This window comes from Magnolia sinica, chromosome 17 (genome assembly GCF_029962835.1).
Source record: "Magnolia sinica isolate HGM2019 chromosome 17, MsV1, whole genome shotgun sequence".
Taxonomy (NCBI): Eukaryota; Viridiplantae; Streptophyta; class Magnoliopsida; order Magnoliales; family Magnoliaceae; genus Magnolia; species Magnolia sinica.
Genome location: NC_080589.1, coordinates 68,262,998 through 68,285,385, shown reverse-complemented (window position 1 = coordinate 68,285,385; position 22,388 = coordinate 68,262,998). Strand labels below are relative to the sequence as shown.

Here is a 22,388-nt window from a genome sequence, read left to right as displayed (position 1 = left end):
AGGGGTTTTTATGCAACCAGGGTTCAAATCTCCTCGCACCGTCCGCACACGCATGCGCGTGGCTAGGGCTGCTTGGGCGCTTTATTAGGCGCACTTAGCACTTCACACATTTGCATCGTCGCAAGGAACAATAAGAGCCTTAGTCTTTTTGGCACATGGTTCAAATTTTTTGGGCTATGGTACCCTGATGTCTTATTACTTTGTTTGTTGCATTTTAGAGAATGAGCACAAAATCATAGATGAAGCAAAAATACAAATATCAGCTTGATCTAAATTTTCAGTTGTTCTTGGGAAGTTTTCTATGGTATGCATTCAATTCTGGTTGTTTCCTATGGTGTGGACCATTTGAGCTTTGAATATGCTTTAATTTTAGGCTCATGCCAAGTAAAGGGAGCAGGCACGTAGTGGTTACTGAGAAATTGCCGAAGATCTTTGACTTCTATGTTGAAACTCTTATGAGTTTACCACCAAGCCATGAGTAATTATTTATATAATTGTTGTTTGAAGTATTGTACCAATATAAGTTTCATTGGCCGAAGATATGAAAACAATATCGTTATCGCTAATAATGTTGCTGATTCTCAAAAATATGAAAATACATTGAGAAAACATGAAAAAATGGTAGGATTTTTCAACAAAACTTTAGGAGATGCTAAAATATACATTGTTGGTTTCGAATTCGAACACGTGGAACACGTGTAGAGTTTGTTGGCGTGTCAGAACCGATTAGGTTTAATTCAAACCATGACCATCGACCCTTAGCGTCAATATAGAACGGTGTTCAGTCGTGGCTTGACCGATCGTCTAATCAGCCAACTGTTGTCAAGTGCGCACACTATAAGGCGATTGGCGAATGTTGGGGCTTTTTCTCCAATAAGTTGTTTTTTTTTTTTTTTTTGCTTTGAAAATCAAAAACTTTTGAAAATGTAGTAATTGTATAGTTGGATGAAAATTAAATGAAACGTGAATTTGTGGAAATGAGTGATACTCACCACTAAAACAGGATCACCAACCTTATTGAAAGCAGTAGTATGCTTCCCTGAATAACATAATGGTGGGTAAGGTTAAAGTAATGTCAAGAATTGCAACTACAATCGGCCAAACATACGAGCATAGATGGACAGTTCCTAAAGTTAATGTCTTCTTTCAAATCCGGCATACGGCAGCAGATGGAAGTGAATTAGAGCTACCTAAAGTTAGTCAGTATGCATAGGATAGACTTGAACTAGATTACTCCTAAAGTCTGAGCATCCAACAGTTGATGAGCGGTGAGGATAATGGGCTCAATTAAGATAAACAACGTTGCACTAGTTGGCTGCTTGTGTTGTTGGGTTGATTGATCGTGTTATTGGGTTGATATTGGATCTCTCTTCAAATATGTGTCTGTTATTTGTAGCCTTTCCTGGGAAAGATGCGAGAATAACCACTTGTTCACGTAGTAGCGCCTTTGTGTATAACTAATTAGGAAAGAACAGTTACTTTTCCTTAATCATGGTTTTGCTTTTATTAAATGCCCATAACAGCTTTAGTACTTATGTGGCCATAACGATTACTTGTACTTATCTAGGAATAGCTTAAACATCGAAGTTTTTCAAATATACGATATGTCCTTATATTTGGCGCCCTAAAGATATCAAATACGCCATTTAGCTCAACTTGTACATTGATCTGATTCTACAGATTCTGATACAAATGCACATACATATTTAAGAATATAATAATAATGAAAAGACATATATTTATATATTTAGAATTCAAATATAAGTTTCTCTTTAACTAATCCTAAAAGCATGTATTGTCGATACATGAAAATATTGAAAAACATGGCAAAACACAAGCATCCATCCATGCATATACATACATACAAACACGCGTATAGTTCATTTACCCATTAATGTATATATACACGCACACACACATTCATCAATTCATCCATCAAACCAACTGCTTATATATATATAGCATTCATCGCACAAATATGTATCCGTAAAAAAATTTAATAAATAAAATTTTGACAATATCAATATATTAATAATATTATCAAAATATCATTGATACACTGGCCATACAAGCAACACCTAAAATTCATACAATAAAAAATACAATCAATATTAATGTAATAAATAATATATTGTTAGTGTTTAATTTTTTTATTTTTTATTATACTACTAGTATTATCGATATTGCTGAGCTGGAGGTACGGATAATATCAAATACATTTTGAACAATGCATGCGATTAATTCAATTAAACTGTCCAAATTATAAGTCCCACTTTAGACTTATCCTGAAAGAAAATGATACTTATTTAATTAACCAACCATTCAATTGGTGGGCATTTATTTTACAGTTAAGAATGATATTATTATTATTATTATTATTATTGTTTAATCCAACGTTCCTATTTCAAGAAGCAAGTTTCAAGGAATCAAAGGTTAGGATTGTTCAACAAATCTGATTGTTGGACTGTGTCTTGGGATTGAATGGATCAGCCTGATTTTTGCCCCAGCTAACCCTCATAGCGTGGCCCATCTATTGTACGTCTCAGATGCCATGTAAAACTGATAAATTAGCAGGACAGAGGGTCAAATGGAAATCATTATGATAAAGGGTAGGAAGAAGTTAGATGGTGCGTAATGTCTGCATGGCTTTTCAGTTCTGACAAGTGGGGCCCATGGTTAGGTAATCTAAGACCATCTAATCATTTGGGTCCCACCATACATGAAAAAATCCCCATTCTGCCAGCTTGGAAGACCACACCAAACGGTTGATGTTGAGGTCTTTTTCAGTCGAACGAAGACCATTGCTGCACTTCACTTCTCAACCATCCATCCATGGGCCACAAATAGAATCAGCAGTACTTTTTGAATCGTCAGCCACGTGGACGGTAGATGATTTATCACGATTTGTGAAATGGTGGTGAACTATCAGAGTACTGTAGCATTTGTTTTTGGGATTTTTTTCATCTTTTTTTTATTTTTTTATTTTTTTTATTTTTATAAATGGACCCCTAGTAGTTAGCACTTCATCAGACTCCACTCATCTTAACCGTGCATTCCACGAGCTTAGATGGTATCTGAATCATCCATTAGATTAGCTCCAGTAGGTGGGGCATCACAACCTTGATCAATGAAATTTTGCACATTGAATTTGGACCGTTGCCTGTTCAACCGTCTATTTGCACGAAAATCATCAAGTGGTTAGGATCATCCATCCACTGTCTTTTTTGGCCAACTTATCACTGATGGAATTCACATCACCACATAAGTGGGCCAGATGTAGGGTATCTAATTACCATTTTATTAAAGAGAAACCACACCCTTGAATGCGTCGCACACGTGTATGGCATCCCAACCGTACAAGAGGTCAGGCCATCATGAAAATTACATGGGGTGAAAAATCACGTCGATCTTATTGTTGATGTTTTAAATAGGTCAATAATAGGGGTGTTGCTACTCCATGCCATTGAAGAAACTTCGATCCCATCGAGGTCTTCCATGGATGTCGATGCCATTAAGGGCGTCTTTGGGCAGTAGGATTAGAAGGGATTAGGTGGGATGGAATTGCATCTGGTCCATGCCAACTCCACTTCATGTTTGCGAAGAAGGTAAAAGCTTGGAGTTAGATTAGATGGGATTGCATTAGGTCTTGTGCCAATTTCACCCAATGTTATAAAGTTGTGTAGGTCCCACCATGATGTGTGGGCTATATTCACACCGTCCACCCATTTTTTGGAATTATTTTAGAGCATGGGTTAAAAAATCAGGTAAATCTAAAGCTCAAGTGGACCCCACCACAGAAAGCAAGGGGGATTGAATACTTACCGTTGAAAACTTCTTTGGGGCCACATAAGAAGCCCATGCCATCAACTGTCTTTTTTGGCCAACTTATCACTGATGGAATTCACATCACCACATAAGTGGGCCAGATGTAGGATATCTAATTACCATTTTATTAAAGAGAAACCACACCCTTGAATGCGTCGCACACGTGTATGGCATCCCAACCGTACAAGAGGTCAGGCCATCATGAAAATTACTTGGGGTGAAAAATCACGTCGATCATATTGTTGATGTTTTAAATCTATCAATAATAGGGGTGTTGCTACTCGATGTCATCTAAGAAACTTAGATGCCATCAAGGTCTTCGATGGATGTCAATGCCATTAAAGGTCTCATCGAGTGTGTTAGAATTGTATAAGTGCGGGATTTGTTTCTTATTCCGATTGTGATAGTATATATATTGGGATATGGTAGAGAGGAGGTGTTCCAGGGCTTTTTAATTCATTCCTAATAGTTTCGAGGGCATATCTAGGGCTTGTGAAGTGGATTCAAGGCTTGTTCAAATCAGTAATATTTATCTCTTGTAATTTTTGCTTTCACAGTGCATACTCATGGCTCTGTGGCATGGTTTTTTCCCGCAAAGGTTTTTCTATGTAAAAATCGAATTGTTCTTGTTTGGATTTGGTTGTGTGATTGTGTATACTTTGCTTGATTCATCTCTGTGTGCTTCCGCAGTTCCCCTGCAGATCTGAGTTGTTGGGCAGGAGATGCATCGAAATCAATGGATAGCCGATGATCAACATACATGTTTGGCCCACCTGATGGAAGGATTGGTTCTGATTTCGATCCAGGTAAGCTTGATTATGGGTGTGGTGCTTTTGCATGGCTGGGATGTTGTAGACACGTGACAAGGTGGCAGAAAAATCTTTTGGTTTTTACCTTTGAGCAGCTGACTTGAAAAACTAATCCCATGAGCAGTTGAAAAACTAACCGTTGCATGTCTTAATAATCCCATTGGAAAGAGTCAATTTCCTCCTGAAAACTGAGTTATGTGGGTCCAACCTTGTGCATGCAACATCCCCTCCATCAATCAGGTGCATCCCTTCATGCTAGGCCACGGGGCCGAAAATCTGCCGGATCCACAATCCAGGTCGGCCACACCACAGTGAACCATGGAGAGCGGATGACAACCATTCGTTTGTGTGTGGGACCCACAATGTTGCATATGTTCCATCCAAGCCATTCATCAGGTGAACCACGCTAGGATGAAGCCATTGGCGGGGTAATCTGGACCATTGATCCGTTGCACCACCACAGATGGAAGATCTCCCGGTAACCAATCTTGAACTCTTTTCCATTTGAATTTGAGCCATTTCATCATTTCTCTCTTCTTACCCGTCTATCCACAGATAGACGTGACAATCCAACGGTCTAGATCACTAAACACATGGGCCCACTTGTTAGAATTGAAAACTGACATGGGCTGGTAACATAGAACTACAAAGAATTTTGTTGTTTCTATCACACCAATCCTCCTTAAATAATTCCATAATCCGTGAGATGCTGCATTTGATAGATTTGCAATTTTATAAATTGAAAATCTGTCAATGCAGCTTACTTGAGACACTCAATTGTAGTTTTTTAACGTAGAAATGATACTATGGAGTGAACATTTTATAGATCTATAACTCAAGAACGCTTCCAGATCTTGATCAATGCAGATGTAGATTCAATCTGCAATTCATCCTTTTTTTTTTTTTTTTTTTACAGATCTATACCACAAGAACTCTTCGAGATCTTGATCAATGCAATGTAGATTCAATCTGCAATTCATCCTTCGAAACCCAATTCGTTTCGTTATTGTTTCGCTCAATCGATTGCTGTTGATGAAAGAAGTGAGAAACCTCCAAGACCGCCTACAATCATTGTGGTAACCTTCATTTTCTTTGGATGTATCATTTCAAGCTAACTGCCAATGTTGATTGTGTTAGAAAAGGAAGGCATTTAGATGAGAGAAGATATCACGATTAGGTCGTGTTTGGATGGACTATTGAATTGAATTGCAGTAATTAGTTGAAGTAAAGGCCTGTTTGGATTAGTGGAATCCAAAATGTCAATTTGAAAAGGAAAATGTCACATCTGAAGACTACAATGGAGGGAGAGGATTAAGTGCGGCCCTTACCATGTGGCCCACCTTGAAGTATTTATTCTATATCCACTCTGCCCATCTGTTTTTCCATGTCATTTTAGGGCATGAGCCCAAAAATTAAGCAAATCCAAATCTCAAGTGGACCATACTATAGGAAACAGTGGTGATTGAGTGCCCGACCATTAAAAACTTCCTACCTGTGGATAAGATGTTACAAAACTAGATGATGGAAAAAAAAAAAAAACAAATATCAGCTTGATCCAAAACTTTTGTGGCCCACAGGAAGTTTTTAATGGTTAATCACCACTGTTTTCCTGTAGTATGCTCCACCTGAGGTTTGGATCTTCTCCATTTTTTGGATCATGCCCTAAAATGATCTAGCAAAACGGATGGATGGTGTGATATGGAATACATACATCAAGGTGGGCCCCACAGTAAGGGCTGCACCTAATCTGCTCCCACCATAGACAATGTCATGTGGAAAATAATCCTAGACAGGTTGTTTGTTTTAGTTTCCATGAGGATCAGGAAAATGTAGAATGACTAATGGTAAAAAAGTAAAATTTGGATCTTAGAATGGAAAAGAAGATTATCAACTGCTCTGCAAGAAAAGAAAAATGCTCGTTTTTTAAGGAAAACCGTGGAAATAAAAATAGTTTTTCACAAGTTACTTTATTGTCACAATCAGCAGAAAACATCTTGTCTATAGGAAATGTTCTCCTTTTTCACAGTTTTTTTTTTTTTCCCTTTTGGATTTCACCAATCCAAACAGGCCAAAAGTGGAAATAACTGAGTTGCAATTGCTTTTCCTATGATAGCATTGAAGCTGGATTAAATCGCGATGTTTTGAGTTTTTCAAGTTGGAATTGAAAGGAATGCAAGGTTATCACATTTCAGTATTTTTCCACTCCATTGACTGATTGTTAGGATGACCTTGGATCTTAGGATGCTTATTTCTCACATGTTGTAGATAGATCTTGATCTGTAACCAAACAATGCGTACCTGATTCTGCGGTATCAGGTTGTGACATGTGTGGTTGCAAGGATATGGACAGTCGATCTCCTTCGTGATGTTCCGTCCAAAGTACCAATCTCCAACAGCCTGTGCAATTGTCTGAACACAATAGTCTGCTGGTTACTGCACTGAGTGGCAACTGCTTAAAACACAAGGAATGCTAACTGTCCATCTAGAGGAGCATGGCATGAACTAGCCACGACAAAAAGCAGGCCGATCGGACAACCCTAACCGCTCGATCAGAACAAAGCTTCAAGAAGTCAGTGGTCATTTGTTTCCTTGAATCAAGTGAGAGGATTCGCTGTTTGGCCTGATTTTTGAGTCATGCTGAGTTCACGGCGGGCCCCAACAGATGAGCAGTTTGGATCTTGTACATTTCTTGCAGACATCCCTGTAGACCCAGAGCAATTAGCTCCTCCAATCATTGGCATTTTGCTTGATGAGCCAAACAATTCTCTCTTCTGCAAAAGAGGGATTAGAGAGTCCTGCTCATCAGCAAATGCATAGTTTGCTGATAAAGTTGAAATTTGTGGGTGTGGGCCCCATGGTTTGATGATCCAAACTGTTGGTATGGTAGGCCTTAAAATGGATGGGAGATGCTCATGAGATCTCCCAAATTCAAAGATTCCTACTCATTGATGGTCAACCCAAAAAGTTATGGTTCCCATTCATTGGAAAGAAGTCCAAATTATAGTACTAGATTCCCAGCGATTCTGCATCCATGCCGAGGGGCATCATTACAACGGTTTGGATCATTCAACATGGGCCCCACATGAACAGAATCCAACCCATCAGTGAACTATACATTTACCGTTGAGCAGACCGTGTAAATCGTCGATGCAAAATGGCAATGGAACAGTTTGTATTCAATCCAATTATCATTCTGGGGTACGTCCAAACAGGCCCCAGAGTGTATGTTTCAGCTGATCAGTTGTATTAGATCCAATTCTCATTCTGGGGTACGTCCAAGCGGGCCCCATAGTGTACTTTTCAGCTGATCAGTTTGTATTCAATCCAATTCTCATTCTGGGGTACGTCCAAACATGCCCCAAAGTGTATTTTTCAGCTGATCTGTATTGTTTTGTTTTAAATGCAATGCAATTTTGGTATCAGACCAGGAATGTTTGAGATGGTAAATACCTTATTATGCACTGTTGGAGAGTCGGGTGCAAACCATGTGTCTTGCGACTCCGACTGGCAATGTGCGAAACATGAATTTATAAACATCCCTTCGACTCGAGACTGTTCAAACAATCTCAAGGTTGCAAGCATTTGGTGTCTGAAACCTGTAGGACATACAAAAGACAGTAATTGTTGAGAAAATCCAGAAGAGCTCTTGATGGTTCATAAGCATAGATTGATTCAATGGTCATGGCCCATTTTCAGATCGAGAAATGAGACCTGGATGCAGTTTTGGACCTGTCGAGTGGGCTCACGGACAGACGTGGAAAATGTAGCACATGCATATGAGATCCAAGCTGCTCATCAGGCGGGTCTCCACCATGTTGGTGCCCAGGACTGAAAACCAGACCTGTTCACTGATCTGGTGGTCCAGATGAGCAATGGATTACACTGTAAGAACTGTTGATGTGTCAACAAGCTAGTTCTATCAGTAGAGAGATACCTCCTAGGAACCAGTTTGTAAATAGCCTATATGAGAACTGGTGAGAACTCATTCGTGATATCTCATGAAACCCCTAGGGCCCAAAAATCAGCCCCATCCAAGACTTAGGTGGGCCACAGAAAAGGGGACTAGCTAGGAGAGGATGCCCACCCTTGATGTTTGTTGGAGGCCCACCGTGTTTCATATATGCAATTCAAGCTGTATAGACCCTTCATCTGGTTTGGATGAACCGTTAGGGAAACAATCAGGCTGTTTTGCAACTCAGGTGGGCCCTGGTGATAATCTAGGGTGGCTGTCCCAGTGCACCTTGTGTCCCTTTGCTGTGGCCCACACCCATCTGAACTTAGGATTGGGCTGATTTTTGGGTCCTAAGGGTTTCATGAGGTGATGCATCCGATGGATGGGTTGTATGTCATGCACACATCGCATGTGATGAGTTCTCATGGAAGCTATTTACAGACCCGATACTAAGAGATCATTTCTCCTGTTAGTAAATAAGAGGATTTGTCATGAAGATCCCACGTTCCTATATCAAATGCAATGCAAAGTTCAGTACCTCTTTGCATTTTTGTTTCATTGAGTGGGCCACATGTATGCCAAATGCAGACTGTTAGTCAAGTCTTTTAACAGTCCATTTCTTCTGTACACGTGTGGCCGACCTAATGACAGGACCAGTTTGATTGTCCAGACATGGAACATGCAAATGTGAGTCCACACAATGAATGACCCAGATCTTGCATACACATGCACATAAGAAGAGAGTGGGATTCACTTAAAGGAAAATTGGTAATCAGAAAGAAATGAAGGAAGAAAGATACGACCTTGCAAGACAGTGATCTGACTCAGAGTACATGCATCCGGATTGAACTCACAGGGGCGCCAATGTCCATGAGGATCAGCAGAGAATGGAACCAATGCATGGTGAAACTGTTAATATAAATGAATCCAATCAGTTGTAATGCCGTGCAAAATTCTGATGTGCTGTGTCCACACTGTGTTTGGGCTTGTTTGGATGCTAACTGAATTGCAATTCATTCAATTCATTGTAGCGTAAATGGACAAAATGGAGGCAGCACCAAACCCCCCAAATGCAATTCCATGCATTTCAACTATGATTCCCGTTCGAGTGCTAGTACGTTATTATGAATTGAGTGGCTTGGTTCCACTTCAGTCATTTCGCTCTTTACTGAAGTGAATTATTGCAATTCAATTTGATTAAACATCCAAACACAGCCTAAGAGTCAGCCCTTAACATTAAATCACAAACTAGTTGACTATAGCTTATATATGAGTGCAATGCATTCTAGGCTTTCCAATTGGTGGAATTATCAGGTCGAGTGGGGCCCATGGTCTGGCAAACTGGACTGTTCATCTGATGGGCATCAGCTTGTATTAGAATGCCACAAAAGGCCTTCTAGATTAGAAGATCCTAGCCATATCTATGGTTATCCTTTCTGTATTTGTTTTTAACAGTCTAATTTCAGGCCACTGATCAAAGGGCTAGGAACTTAATATCTGGGACCATGATTGGTCACATAAGATCAACAGCCAGGATCACTGAAGCATGGATCCAACTTATGAATCAGGACCCGGAAATTCCACTTCTCTTTAGTAGAAGTACGAGGTTTTGGGGTGCCACAGTGCTTACCTGAAATACATCATATGCAGAATTCAAGATGAAATACGGAGTTTGTATAAATGGCAGAGCATATTGTGGGAAGAAGCACTACATCCAAACACAAAAGTCAATAATCCTAAGGAAAAAAAAAAAAAAACACCACGTTGATGAAATACAATTTACTATCCAAACCTGAGATGGATAGTAAAGAGAACTTGTGCAGTTTTCATTTAGATTTTGCTCTACTCCCTGCATTGAAAACCTGTATGATTAGAAAAGGAACGCATGTTGACTAACTAATGGCCTGTTTGGGCGTACCCCATATTTCAGACTGGGCCAAAAGAACATCATTGGTCCATGCAGAGTTTGCTGAAGTGGTTGAATTTGGCTTATCCCACAAAATGCAAATGGTGGGATGTTGCATCAATGAACCATTTGATTAAAAAAGGAATGCACATTGGCTGACTCATGGCCCATTTGGGCCTATCTAAGAACATCATTGGTACATGCATATTTTGCTGAAGTGGATCCATTTAGCTTGTACCAAAAAATGCAGATCGTAGGATGTTGTAAACTCTCCTGCCCATGAAAATGGGCCACAAAGTGAGAATATGGATGGTAACAGAGAGGCCTGTTATCGTCACATTCTCAATATGAGCGGAGGATGTCTGCTCTATCTGCATTTTTAGCTGATCCATAGGGGCCCATTTACGTTCTCCTTTATAGTATACAACGTGCATTATGCAATGCATACATAATGCTCTTCCTTGTCTACTATGCTTACTGTCTGATCTCAATATGTGTTGCAGGCATTTCGGTCATAATATTTCGAGATAGACTAAGGTGTTAAACACATATATCCAAGTTACTTATCAGTTATTAGAACTTCTACATGCGAAAGGATGCACCATGAATGGGCCAAAGGCCATCATAAATCATGTAGGCTGGACAATCCCAACCAACCATTTGCTTGAAGGACTTTTGAGGAAGATCAATAAATGGTTAAGAAACATCAAACAAAGTTCGTTGACCGTCCATATGTTCCTAAAAGATCCTTCAATTGATGGGTGAGGATTGTCTGTTAGTGTGAGTTTGGCTCATGGCTCATCCATATTAAGTCCCACAGGGTTAATGCTTCATATGCTCACACATATCGCGTACTAGAGTTTTAACTTGAGAAGTGGGCAAAATGACTTATGTATTGGCATTTTGGTGCCCTTACCCAGATTTTCAACATGAAAAGTGGATAAAATGAACCATGGATTGGGATTTTGGTGCCTTTAACCGGAATTTTAACTCAAAAAGTGGGGAAAATGCCTCAATGATAGGCAGTTAGGCATCCTTCATGATATTTTTGAACTTGGAAAGTGGGCAAAATGCCTCAAGGGTCAGCACTTTAGCATCCCTACCTAGATTTTTAACTTTGAAAATTGTGGTAGGCATCCTTATTGAGATTTTGAACTTGAAGAATGGACAAAATATCTCAAGGATTAACATTATAGCACCCCACCTAGATTCTTAACTCAAAAAAGTTGGCAAAATGCCTCAAGGATAGGCATTCAGGCACCCTTACCAACAATTTTAAGTTGAAAAGTGAGCCAAATGCCTCATGGATTGGCATTTTGGTGCATTTAACCTTAATTTTAACTTGTAAAGTAAGGAAAATGCCTCAACCATAAGTATTTAGTTGCCCTTTCTTGGGTTTTGAATTGGAGAAGTGGGAAAATGCCTCAAGGATTGGCAATTTAGTGTTCCTACCAAGATTTTTTAATTGAAATGTGGGCAAAATGCCTCAAGGAGAGGCATTTAGGTGCCCTCACTAAGATTTTTAACTTGAAAATTGGCAAAATGCCTTGAGGATTAGCATTTTAGCATCCTTACTAAAAGCAGGCAAAAAGCCTCAAAGATGGGCACTTAGGCACCCTTACTATGATTTTTTATTTGGAAAGTGGGGAACATGCCTCATGGATTCGAACTAAGTTGCACTTACACATATTTTCAACATCAAAAGTGGGAAAAACACCTCATGGATTGGCATTTTTGTTCCTTTAACATGAATTTTAACTTGAATAGTACGGAAAATGTGTTATTAATAGGTGTTTAGGTAGCCTTTCTGAGATTTTGAACATGAAAACTGGGCAAAATGCCCCAAGGATTGACAGGATAGTGTCCACGACAAGATTTGACTTGAAAAGTGGGCAAAATGCATCAAAGATTGGCATTTTGGTAGCCTTGTCCAGATTTTTAACATGAAAAATAGACTAAATGCCTCGTAGATTGGCATTTTGGTGCTTTCGCTTGGAAAGAAGGGAAATGCCAGCACCATAGGCATTTGGGCACGCATCAGAGGTTTTGAACTTGAAACCTGGGCAAAATTCCTCAAGGATTGACATTTTAGCGTCCCCACCTAGATTTTTAACTTGAAATGCCTCAAAAATAGGCATTTAGGCACCTTTATCGACATTTTTAACATGAAAAGTGGGCAAAATAACCCAAGGATAGGCATTTAAGGACCCTTACCAAGAATTTTAACTTGAAAAGTGGATTGAATGCCTTATGAATTGATATTCTGACGCACTTATAAAGATTTTGAACATGAAAAGTGGGGAAAACGCCTCATAGATTGGCATTTTATTGCCTTCTACCAGAATTTTAACTCGGAAAGTACCTCATTGATAGACATTTCAGTGTCCTTACTAGGCTTTTGAAGTTAAAAAGTGCGCGAAATGCCTCGGGGATGAGAATTTTATTTTCCCTACATAGATTTTTAACTTGAAAAGTGGGCAAAATACCTATCCTGATATTTTGAAGTTGAAAAGCGGGCAAAATGCCTCAAGAATAGGCATTTAGGTACCCTTACAAAGAATTTTTTAACTTGTGAGTAAAATGCAACAACTTGGATTAGCATTTTAACATCCCCACCTAGATTTTTAACTTGAAAAGTGGGCAAAATACCTCAAAGATAGGCATTTAGGCATCCTTATTGAGTTTTTCAGCCTGAAAGAGGGAAAAATGCTTCATGGTTTGTCATTTTGGAGTCCTTACACATTTGAAACATGAAAAATGAGTAAGATGCCTTGTGGATTGGCATTTGATGCCTTCAACCTAAACTTTAACTATGAAAGTGAGGGAGCTGCCTCAGCGATAGGCATTTAGAATCCTTTCTGAGGTTTTGAACTTGAAAACTGGGCAAAATACCTCATGGATTGGCATTTTAGCATCCCTACCTAGATTTTTTTACTTGAAATGTGGGAAAATGCCTAATTGATTGGCATTTTTGGTGCCTTTAATCTGAATTTTAACTAGGAATTGGAGAAAATGCCTCATGGATAGGCATCTAGGCATCCTTTTTTAGAGATTGACATGAAAAGTGGAGAAAATGTGTCAAGGATTGGCATATATTAGTATCACTATCCAGATTTTTAAATAGAAAGGTGGCCAAAATGGCTAAAGGATATATCAATTTAGGCACCTTACCAAGATTTTTAACTTGAAAAGTGGGCAAAATTCTTCAAGGATGGGCATTTAGATGCCCTTACCCAGAATTTTAACTTGAAAAGTTGACAGAATTCCTCATTGATGGGCATTTTAGTGCACTTACAAAGATTTTGAACATGAAATGTGGGCAAAATGCTTCATGGATTGGCCTTTTTTTTTTGCTTCAACCAAAATTTAACTTTGAAAGTGGCAAAAATGCCTCATTGGCCATTTCAGAGACCTTTATGATGTATCTATTTAAAAGTGGGTAAAATGCATAATGGATTAGCATTTTAGATACTCACCTTGATTTTTAAATTTAAAAGTGGACAAAATGCCTTATGGGTAGGCATTTAGGTACCCTTAATGAAATTTTTAACTTGAAAAGTGTGTGAAATGCCCTCTTAAATTGGCATTCTGGTGCCCTACCTCAGATTTCAACATGAAAAGTGGGAAAAATGCTGCGTGGATTGGCAGTTTGGTGCCCGTAACTTGAATTTTAACTTGAAAATTGGGGAAAATGCCTCAACTATAGGCACTTAGGTGCCCTTCCTCTAAAATGCTAATTTCTTTGTGCATGCATGACCCACTTGATAAATAGATAGGTTAGGAAAATTCAAGGGGGAATAGGGATTGTATCAATTTTTGGGCGGGGTCGGATCAGATTAGGTCAGGCCCAGGCTTAGACCCAACCAATTTTTATTTTTGGTCAGGCCAAGCATGCTATGCTAGGCCCATGATGGGCTGGAGCCTTAGGTCGTAAGTGTTGGGTAGGGCCTGGGCCTAGCCTGGCCTGACCCAAACCCAACCCATTGCCACCCGTAGTTAGGCTCTAAAAAGGCAAGGGGAAAGGCCCAAAAGGATGTGGATGGAGGTACTAAGATAAGACTTGATGGCCTATGGTCCAATTGAAGGTTTGGACTTTGATAGCGTGGAATGGCGGAATGGGATTCATGTGGCCGACTCCAATTAACTGGGTTAAGGCTAAGATGATGATGTTGATGATGAATAGTGCAAAATATCTCGTGGATTGGCATTACCTGAATTTTAACTTGGAAAGATGAATCACCAATAGGCATTTAGGAGCCCTTTTTGAGGTTTTGAACTTGGAAACTAGGCAAATGCCTCAAGGATTGGCATTTTAGCGTCCCCTATATAGATTTCTAACTTGAAAAGTGAGGAAAATGACTCAATGATAGGCATTTAGGTGCCCTTGTCAAGATTTTTAAATTGAAAAGTATGCAAAATGCCGCATGGAACTGGATTTTGGAGCCTTTACCTAGATTTTCAGAATGAAAAGTAGGAAAATGACTCATTTTGAAACCTTTAATCTGAATTTTAACTTATAAACAGGAAAAAAATGCTCAACATCGGGCATTTAGACGCCTTTTATGAGGTTTTGAACTTGAAGGCCGGGTGAAATGCCTCTAGGATTGGCATACTATTGTCTCTACTGGGATTTTAAAATAAAGACGTGGGCACAATGCCTCAAGGATAGCATCTAGGTGCCTTTACCGAGATTTTTAACTTCAAAAGTGGATAAAACACCTCATGGATTGGCATTTTGGTGCCCTTACGCATATTCTCAACATTAAAAGTGGGCAATACCCCACATATTGGAATTTTGGTTCCTTTAACCTGAATTTTATGTTGTAAAGTGAGGAAAATGCCTCTATGATGGGCATTTAGGTGCCCTTAGTTAAGGTTTTTTGCATCTGAAAATTTGGAAAAATACTTCAAGAATTGGAATTTTAGTATCCCTACCTAGATTAAACTTGAAAAGTGAGCAAAATGCCTCAAGGAAAAGCATCTAGGTGCCCTTATTGAGATTTTTAACTTCAAAAGAGGGCATAGTGCTTCTTGGATTGGCATTTTTATGCCCTTACCGATATTTTCAACAAGAATAGGGGTCAAATACATCATGGATTGGCATTTTGGTGCCTTTAACCTGAATTTCAACCTAGAAAGTGGGAAAATGCCTTAACGATAAGCATTTAGGCAGCAGTTATGAGATTTTGAACTTAAAACTTGGCAAAATGCCTCAAGTATTGGCATTTTATTGTCCCCACATAGATTTTAAACTTGAAAAGTAGGATTGACTTTTTATTGTCCCTACTTAGATTTTTTTAACTTGAAAAGTAGAGCTTGTTACGGTAGTTTTCTTTGGTTGGTTTTCGTTCAAATATTATGCAGGTTGATGCTAATACAAATTAAAAAGTATCGACTCGACTAAATTTTTAGTTGACTCGATGAACTTTAAAACTACAATATACATGCTTGGATTTGTGTGGCTATTTTGGGTTTGCATTATCTTGCATCTTTTCTCTACGTCTGATATCGACACACATGTCCACGTCCAGTTACAAAGCAGCTGAATTTGTTGCAAGATCATACACGAGATCGATATGGTAGTTTTCTTTCAGTTGATTTTCTTTCAAATATTATGCTGAATACAGTCAATTATAATACAAACTACAAAGGTATCCACTACGTAATGCTAATTGCTATTACGAAAAAAACATTTCGTCATTCAAAATTAGCCTTTGTGAAAGCCGTACCTGTAGAGAAACTAGGCTTTCGAAAAAGGACCTCATCGTGTGGTAGCCCCCTACGTCTCTCCTGGAAATGAACAGCAGATATCAGAAGTTTAAAAAGCAGAAAGCAATGTTCTTCAGAGCATAAGCATGCTGAGTAGAACTAGATCAGTTGAGAAGTAATGTTCTTCAGGGCCCAACGAAAAACCAGTTGGGATCTGTGTTGTTCATCAAATGGGCCCCACATATATGTGCCACGGGCTGAAAATTGGCAACGTGCGTCGAATGTGGAATGGCGGTCAGTTCTTTTAGCTGTCTATTTTATTTCCTTAACGCGTGCATCCCACCTGAGGACCCATACATGCCTTGGTTTCAGGCCACAGTGTATTCAAAGTGGGGTCACCTAATTAACAGCACGCATGTTGTGAGTAGTCCAGGCATTTATCTGTTCTTTATGATTGAAGAAGGGAATTACACGTCGAGGAAAAATCCAGCATCGCTCAAGCATTTCACAGCAGTGGACTTTGGTAGGTAGCTGGTGAAATTGTCGCAGTGCAAGAATGTTGCCAGACCACCCGCTGAGCAACCCGAAAGCAGAGCCTTGAAAGGGGAAAAATGCATATACAAGTTAGCACATGTTGAACTTAGCATGTTCATGTCTACTACCATCCATACAGCATGAATACATATGTGCATCCATGAATGTATTGTTGAGAGTGGAGAGATTGAGAAGGATATTGCCCATGGAATTCAATCTGGGTGGAAGAAATGGAGACGTAGCTTTTGAGTTTTATGTGATCCTCGTACCACTCAAACTGAAATGGAAATTTTTTAGGATAGCTATAAGACCAACCATGCTTTATGGGACAAATGTTGGGCAGGTAAGTAACAACATGTTCATATCGTGAGTGTAACTGAAAAGAGGATGTTGAGATGGATGAATCGCAAGACAAGGATGGAATTAGAATTGAATGCATTCAAGGGGATATAAGAATAGCATCAACTGGTAATAAGATGAGGAAAAGTAAGATGAGGAAAAGTAGTCGTTGATGGTTTGGCCAAGCGCAATGTTGACCAAGAATTGCGCCAGTTAGGAGCGAGTTTGTACAAGTTGAAGGCTCTAGAAGGCAAGGTATTCAATAATGGTAATGGTGGTCATAATGGCCGGCGCCATTACCATTACAGCCTTTTAAAAAAATCAGCCCGTAACGAGCCATTACGGGCCATTTTTCCATAACGGCCGCCCCATAATGCATAATGGTGTTCATCGATACTGTCATGTAACCATTTTCACACCTTGCTAAAAGGGCAAGGGGAAGGCCCAAAAGGGCATTGGTGGAGGTAATAAGACAAGTCTTGATGACCTATGGCCTAATTGAAGTTATGGCCCTTGATGGAGTGGAATGGTGGAACAAGATCCATGTAGCTGGACCCATTTGATTGGAATAAAGCTTAGATGATGATGATGATCCATGCAAGTACTAAGCCATGGAATGTTATTCAAAGACTTCATGATTAACCAATTTTCTCACACTTCCTCACTTCCACTGTACTTAAAGTACACATGATGCATCCATTGCATTGATAACAATGGGGATATGAGAAAAAATGGAGAAAATTTCAGTGATTTTTGTATGTATATTGCTTAACCCTAATAGGGTTTGTATAGTGATATACAAGGTGTATACATGGAAGGAAATTAAAAGGATATATATGGACGGAAATCAATTAGGATATATATGATAATTTATGAGTCTCTGGTTATTATGCATACCCATTCATAGTTTCACACTCATGTTGTTTGTTGAGGCTAATAGCAAACCTAGCAACTACACATACATGTATGTATGACCTACATATATATACATACATGCATATCTAGGCCAGGGGCCAAAACCACTACAAAGCTTTGGAGGTTAGGCTTAACTTATAATGCGACATGTGTTACCCATCATGATGTGCACATTATTAGAGTTGTGCTCTAGAAAACCAATGCATGCCCTAATACTATGGTTGTGGATGTGATGGGACCAATCTCAGCCATTGATCTTGATGACCATGGGTCCTTTAGGACAAGTGCAATATGTCTTAACTAATATATAATGTGAGAAGCAATTCCTTTATGGTCATTGAGAACTTGAAATTATACATACTGGTCATTAATCAAGGAGAGTTGCAATCCATGGATCTTTGTACCCTGATGTGCCATGACCATTATAGATGCTTAGAACATATCTATGGACATTATTCTATGACCATAGATGCTTAGGACACATTTGTGGACATCATTCTATGACAAAAACGGTTTAACTGTGCAAGGGGATTGACTTGGATCAAGATGGACGTTCTGCACCATAAGAAGTTGACTTGGTGTACGTATATTTATATCTGTATGTATGTACGCATGCATAGATGCATGTGCTATGCTCACGCATGTGTATGTATATGTATGTATATATGTATGTATGTATATACGTATATTTATATATGTATGTATGTATACGTACCTTTCGTGCACGATTCAACCCTTTTGGAAGAAGATCAAGAATAATGGCACGCCAAATCCGTTGGCCTCTAAAGTAAAGGGTTGCCTTCTGAAAATTCATGGACACAAACAGCTCATATCAGTTGCAGAAGGAAAAAGATTTTATTATTATTATTATTATTATTTTTTTTTTTATTTTTTACATATGCCACTGTCTCATTTTCCCACACACACACACACACACATATATAATCCCCTCACTTTTCAATATTTTCAAATAGAACTTCTTTCTTTTTATATTCCATCATAAAATACCATGTGGTTCCCTTCTTTACAGTTAACCGTTTGAAAATTATACTTTTGTTGTTGACTTTGTAATTAGAAGAGAAATATTCATTTTGGGAAAGATCCAAATCACATATCATATGGGCCCCAACATAGCCGAATGATGCAGATTGTCTAACGGTGGGTCATCCATCAAGCCATTCAAATGGTGGATCAAAACTGCATAAATCATAGTTGCAGAATATAATGGAAATTACTCTTATGAGTCAAGGTCAAAAACATCATTTCACATGGTTAAGAAAATGAATTATCTGACCATACTAAGAAGGAAAGATGTTATTTGGAATATAGTAAAAAAGTGAGGGTGATAAATAGGTCGGGCTCTATGGCTTAGTGGCAAATAGAATATGTTTCAATAGAGATCATGAGATCGAGTGCCCATGTGGTGTGAGTGGGTGTGTGAGTAGAGCTGGGCATGAGTTAGACCGAGTCAAGGCTAACTTGACTTGATCGGGTTTTAGTAGGAACGCCCCCTTATGTTTTCCCTGGAGCCCAAAACCGTGCCAACCCAAAACTCAGGTGGGCCACACAATGTAAAACCATTCCCAAAACCTCTAAACTCCAGAGGTCTGGCCCACCTCAGTTTTGGAGTGGAAGTGTCCATTCATCTTGATGGGGCGCATCTCATGAATGTGTTGAATGGCATCTATAAAACGCAGTGGGCCCCACACACAATCTGCAAGGTTTTAACGGTGGGTGTCCCATCCTCAATGTACCGTGGTGTGACCCACCTGTGCTTTGGATCGGCCTGGAGTTAGTGTCCTGGATCACGGTGGACCCCACAAAAAAAAAAAAATACAGAATAAGCCCATTCTACAACAGTGGTGGAGGAACATATCTCCTTGGAATGCACACATAATTCCTCAACCCTAGAATGCATGGGCCCCACATTACAGAGTGGCAGTGTAATAAATCCTCAGCTGCAGAATGAATGGGCCACATATTGCAGAACTGAGATAGGCTCTTTAATACCTCAGTTCTGGAATACATGGGGGAGTGCTCGCTAGGTCAGGTGAAACATCATGTACTGTCAAGATGGGCTGGGCCCCACCAGGCCCAATCGAATTTGGCTTGTTCTGGACTGGTGGGCCAGCCCATGTTAGGAGTCAACCCAAAAATTTCACTGATCCAAAATTCAAGTGGATCACATTACAGGGAAATGTTGGGATGAGTACACTTACCATTCAAACCCTCTGGGCCCACTGAAATTTTAAATCAGGCTGATATGTGGCTTTTCCCTTCTCCATGTCGGGATTACTCACCTTTTTTATTTTTTATATATATTTTTTTAAAAAAAATTATTTTTATTTTTAATTTTTACACTCTCATACACACTCCCACACACTCACGCCATAGTGGAATTTCACCACGTACAGATGATCAAACCCTTGACCAGGTGTTGAAACTCCTAAGAGTTTACCCGATGTCATATAAACATTGCGGTGGGCTTCATGAAGGTTTCAATAGTAGGCATCTCATCCCTATTGTTCATATTCCTGTGCTGTAGTCTACTTGAGTTTTTCATCCACCACAACTTTTAGACAAAGTCCTACCACGGTAGCGCCAACGATAATGGTGGAACGCAAAGATTTTTGTTGTAAAAAGAGATTGCCTTGTGATATGATGTGGTGTGATTTGATTGGGCTTATACCATTATCTTTCGACCAAACAACTTTCATACATACTTCGTTGGGTTTCACCTTGAACAACAGCACATGACCTGATCAAATACCACCACATTAGATAAGTAAGCAATCCGTTACAGCCTGTCATGGGTCCACATTCGCCTATCAGGGGCTAAAACAGGCAGTTACGCATACAGTTGTATAGATAACGGCCGCCACCATTGCCATTATACATACCTTACATCAAAGATCCAATGGCTCACAACATGTGATACTTCAAGAATGGTTAAAGTTGGCTACGCACAATCAGAGCCGTTGATCCGATCCCGAGGGCAAAATAATTGAATGGGTTGCATTGAAAAAATGCTCCTCGGGAAAAGACCGATATACCCCTAAATTAAAGGGAATCTCCAAGGGCACTTTTGTCAATTCAAATTATATTAGTGGGATGGAATGAGGGTACATACACCGTTGTGAAACGTAGAATCCCCAGCAAAAGAGGCTCCATCGCAATACCGAAGCTTTACACGGTTCCAATTATAAAAATCTGTGAAATAAAAATTAAATTTTAATTAGCCTTAATCACATGTTAATCATTTCAAAACAGAAGAAAAAGGAAATTTATACTCTGGCAGATCGTGATGGTTCATCAGCATGCAGTCAGAAACTATACCCATTAAACCATCTAAATAGTGGGCCCCACTTAAGGTTTTGCATGATGGAAACTGAACCGCCCAAATCGCTGTTTACGTTTAACCATCCATTCGATAACCATCATTTGGATGGCTGTGATTAATTGATCTGTGTGAATTTCTACACATGGTCCATCCACAATGTGTCCCATGATTTGGATGGTCTGGATAGCCGTTTGAAAGTGCCACATGCGAGGGAATGTGCCACCATCACTTTTAGATTGGTGGTGAACTATCACAGGAGTCTAGCCAAGAGCCATAGGATCTGGGCCTGGTAATGCACAGTATTCAATAGGCCCAGCGTGATGGACGGCCCAAACAGTTTAAAGTCCGGCCTAAGACAACCCTAAAACGGATCAACAATCAGGCCCATCAACTTGGACGGTCTGGATTGACGCCCTTATGTCATGTGTACGGTGGATGGATAAACAATCATCAGTTTCTCTTTTCCTCCATCCTTCCATTTTCTGCTGACGTGTCACTTTAGCTAAACATCCGAGCCATGAAAAGGGTGCAAAATACCATGTAGATCACCTGGAAAAAAGATTGGAAGAATCCACGCAATAGGTGAGCCACAAACAATGGCTGTCCATTTATTCAAATGGTGCACCCCACCTGATTAATGGACGATTCAATTTTTTTGGCCCAAGTGATCTTCGTGGTTTGGCCCATCTTTTGAATGGCTCAGATTTCATATAATGTTGTATATGAAGATTTCTCAATATCTCGTGCTTTCGATATATGGAAGAAATTCTCGTATCATATCACGAGATAACGGCTACTTCTCACCTACACGGTGATTTTTTTTTTTGGTGAGAAGGTCTCAAGTCCATCCGGTTGGACCACGAGTTACGATCCATCCACAAGGTAACTTACATCCTATTAATTAAACGTAAAATCCATACCGTCCAATTGGTTTTTCACATTATGAGGATCAATTATTACAAAAATCAGCCACAAAAACTCATAAAACGCTCAATTTGTATTTCGGTATTTATCGATGGCTAGAAATTGTTTTTATGTTGTGACCCACCTGATGAGTAA

General features: G+C 39.4%; 1 protein-coding gene across 3 annotated transcripts in view; it reads right to left on the bottom strand.

Annotated features, from left to right (window-relative positions):
- Window positions 1–5,246: 5,246 nt before the first annotated feature.
- LOC131231050 (pectin acetylesterase 9) overlaps window positions 5,247–22,388 on the bottom strand; it is a 39,585-nt gene continuing 22,443 nt past the window's right edge. The window contains exons 4-13 of one of the 3 annotated variants that reach the window (XM_058227133.1): window positions 21,120–21,199; window positions 18,705–18,791; window positions 16,673–16,797; window positions 16,222–16,282; window positions 10,379–10,435; window positions 10,217–10,294; window positions 9,390–9,495; window positions 8,085–8,230; window positions 6,933–7,043; window positions 5,247–5,749 (exon numbers count right to left, since the gene is read on the bottom strand). In XM_058227133.1, the coding sequence (XP_058083116.1) occupies window positions 5,741–5,749; window positions 6,933–7,043; window positions 8,085–8,230; window positions 9,390–9,495; window positions 10,217–10,294; window positions 10,379–10,435; window positions 16,222–16,282; window positions 16,673–16,797; window positions 18,705–18,791; window positions 21,120–21,199 (860 nt within the window). In that variant the 3' untranslated portion in view covers window positions 5,247–5,740. Of the gene's footprint in view, window positions 5,750–6,932; window positions 7,068–8,084; window positions 8,231–9,389; window positions 9,496–10,216; window positions 10,295–10,378; window positions 10,436–16,221; window positions 16,283–16,672; window positions 16,798–18,704; window positions 18,792–21,119; window positions 21,200–22,388 lie in introns of those variants that run through there. The other 2 variants (XM_058227134.1, XM_058227135.1) reach the window with 2 other exon arrangements.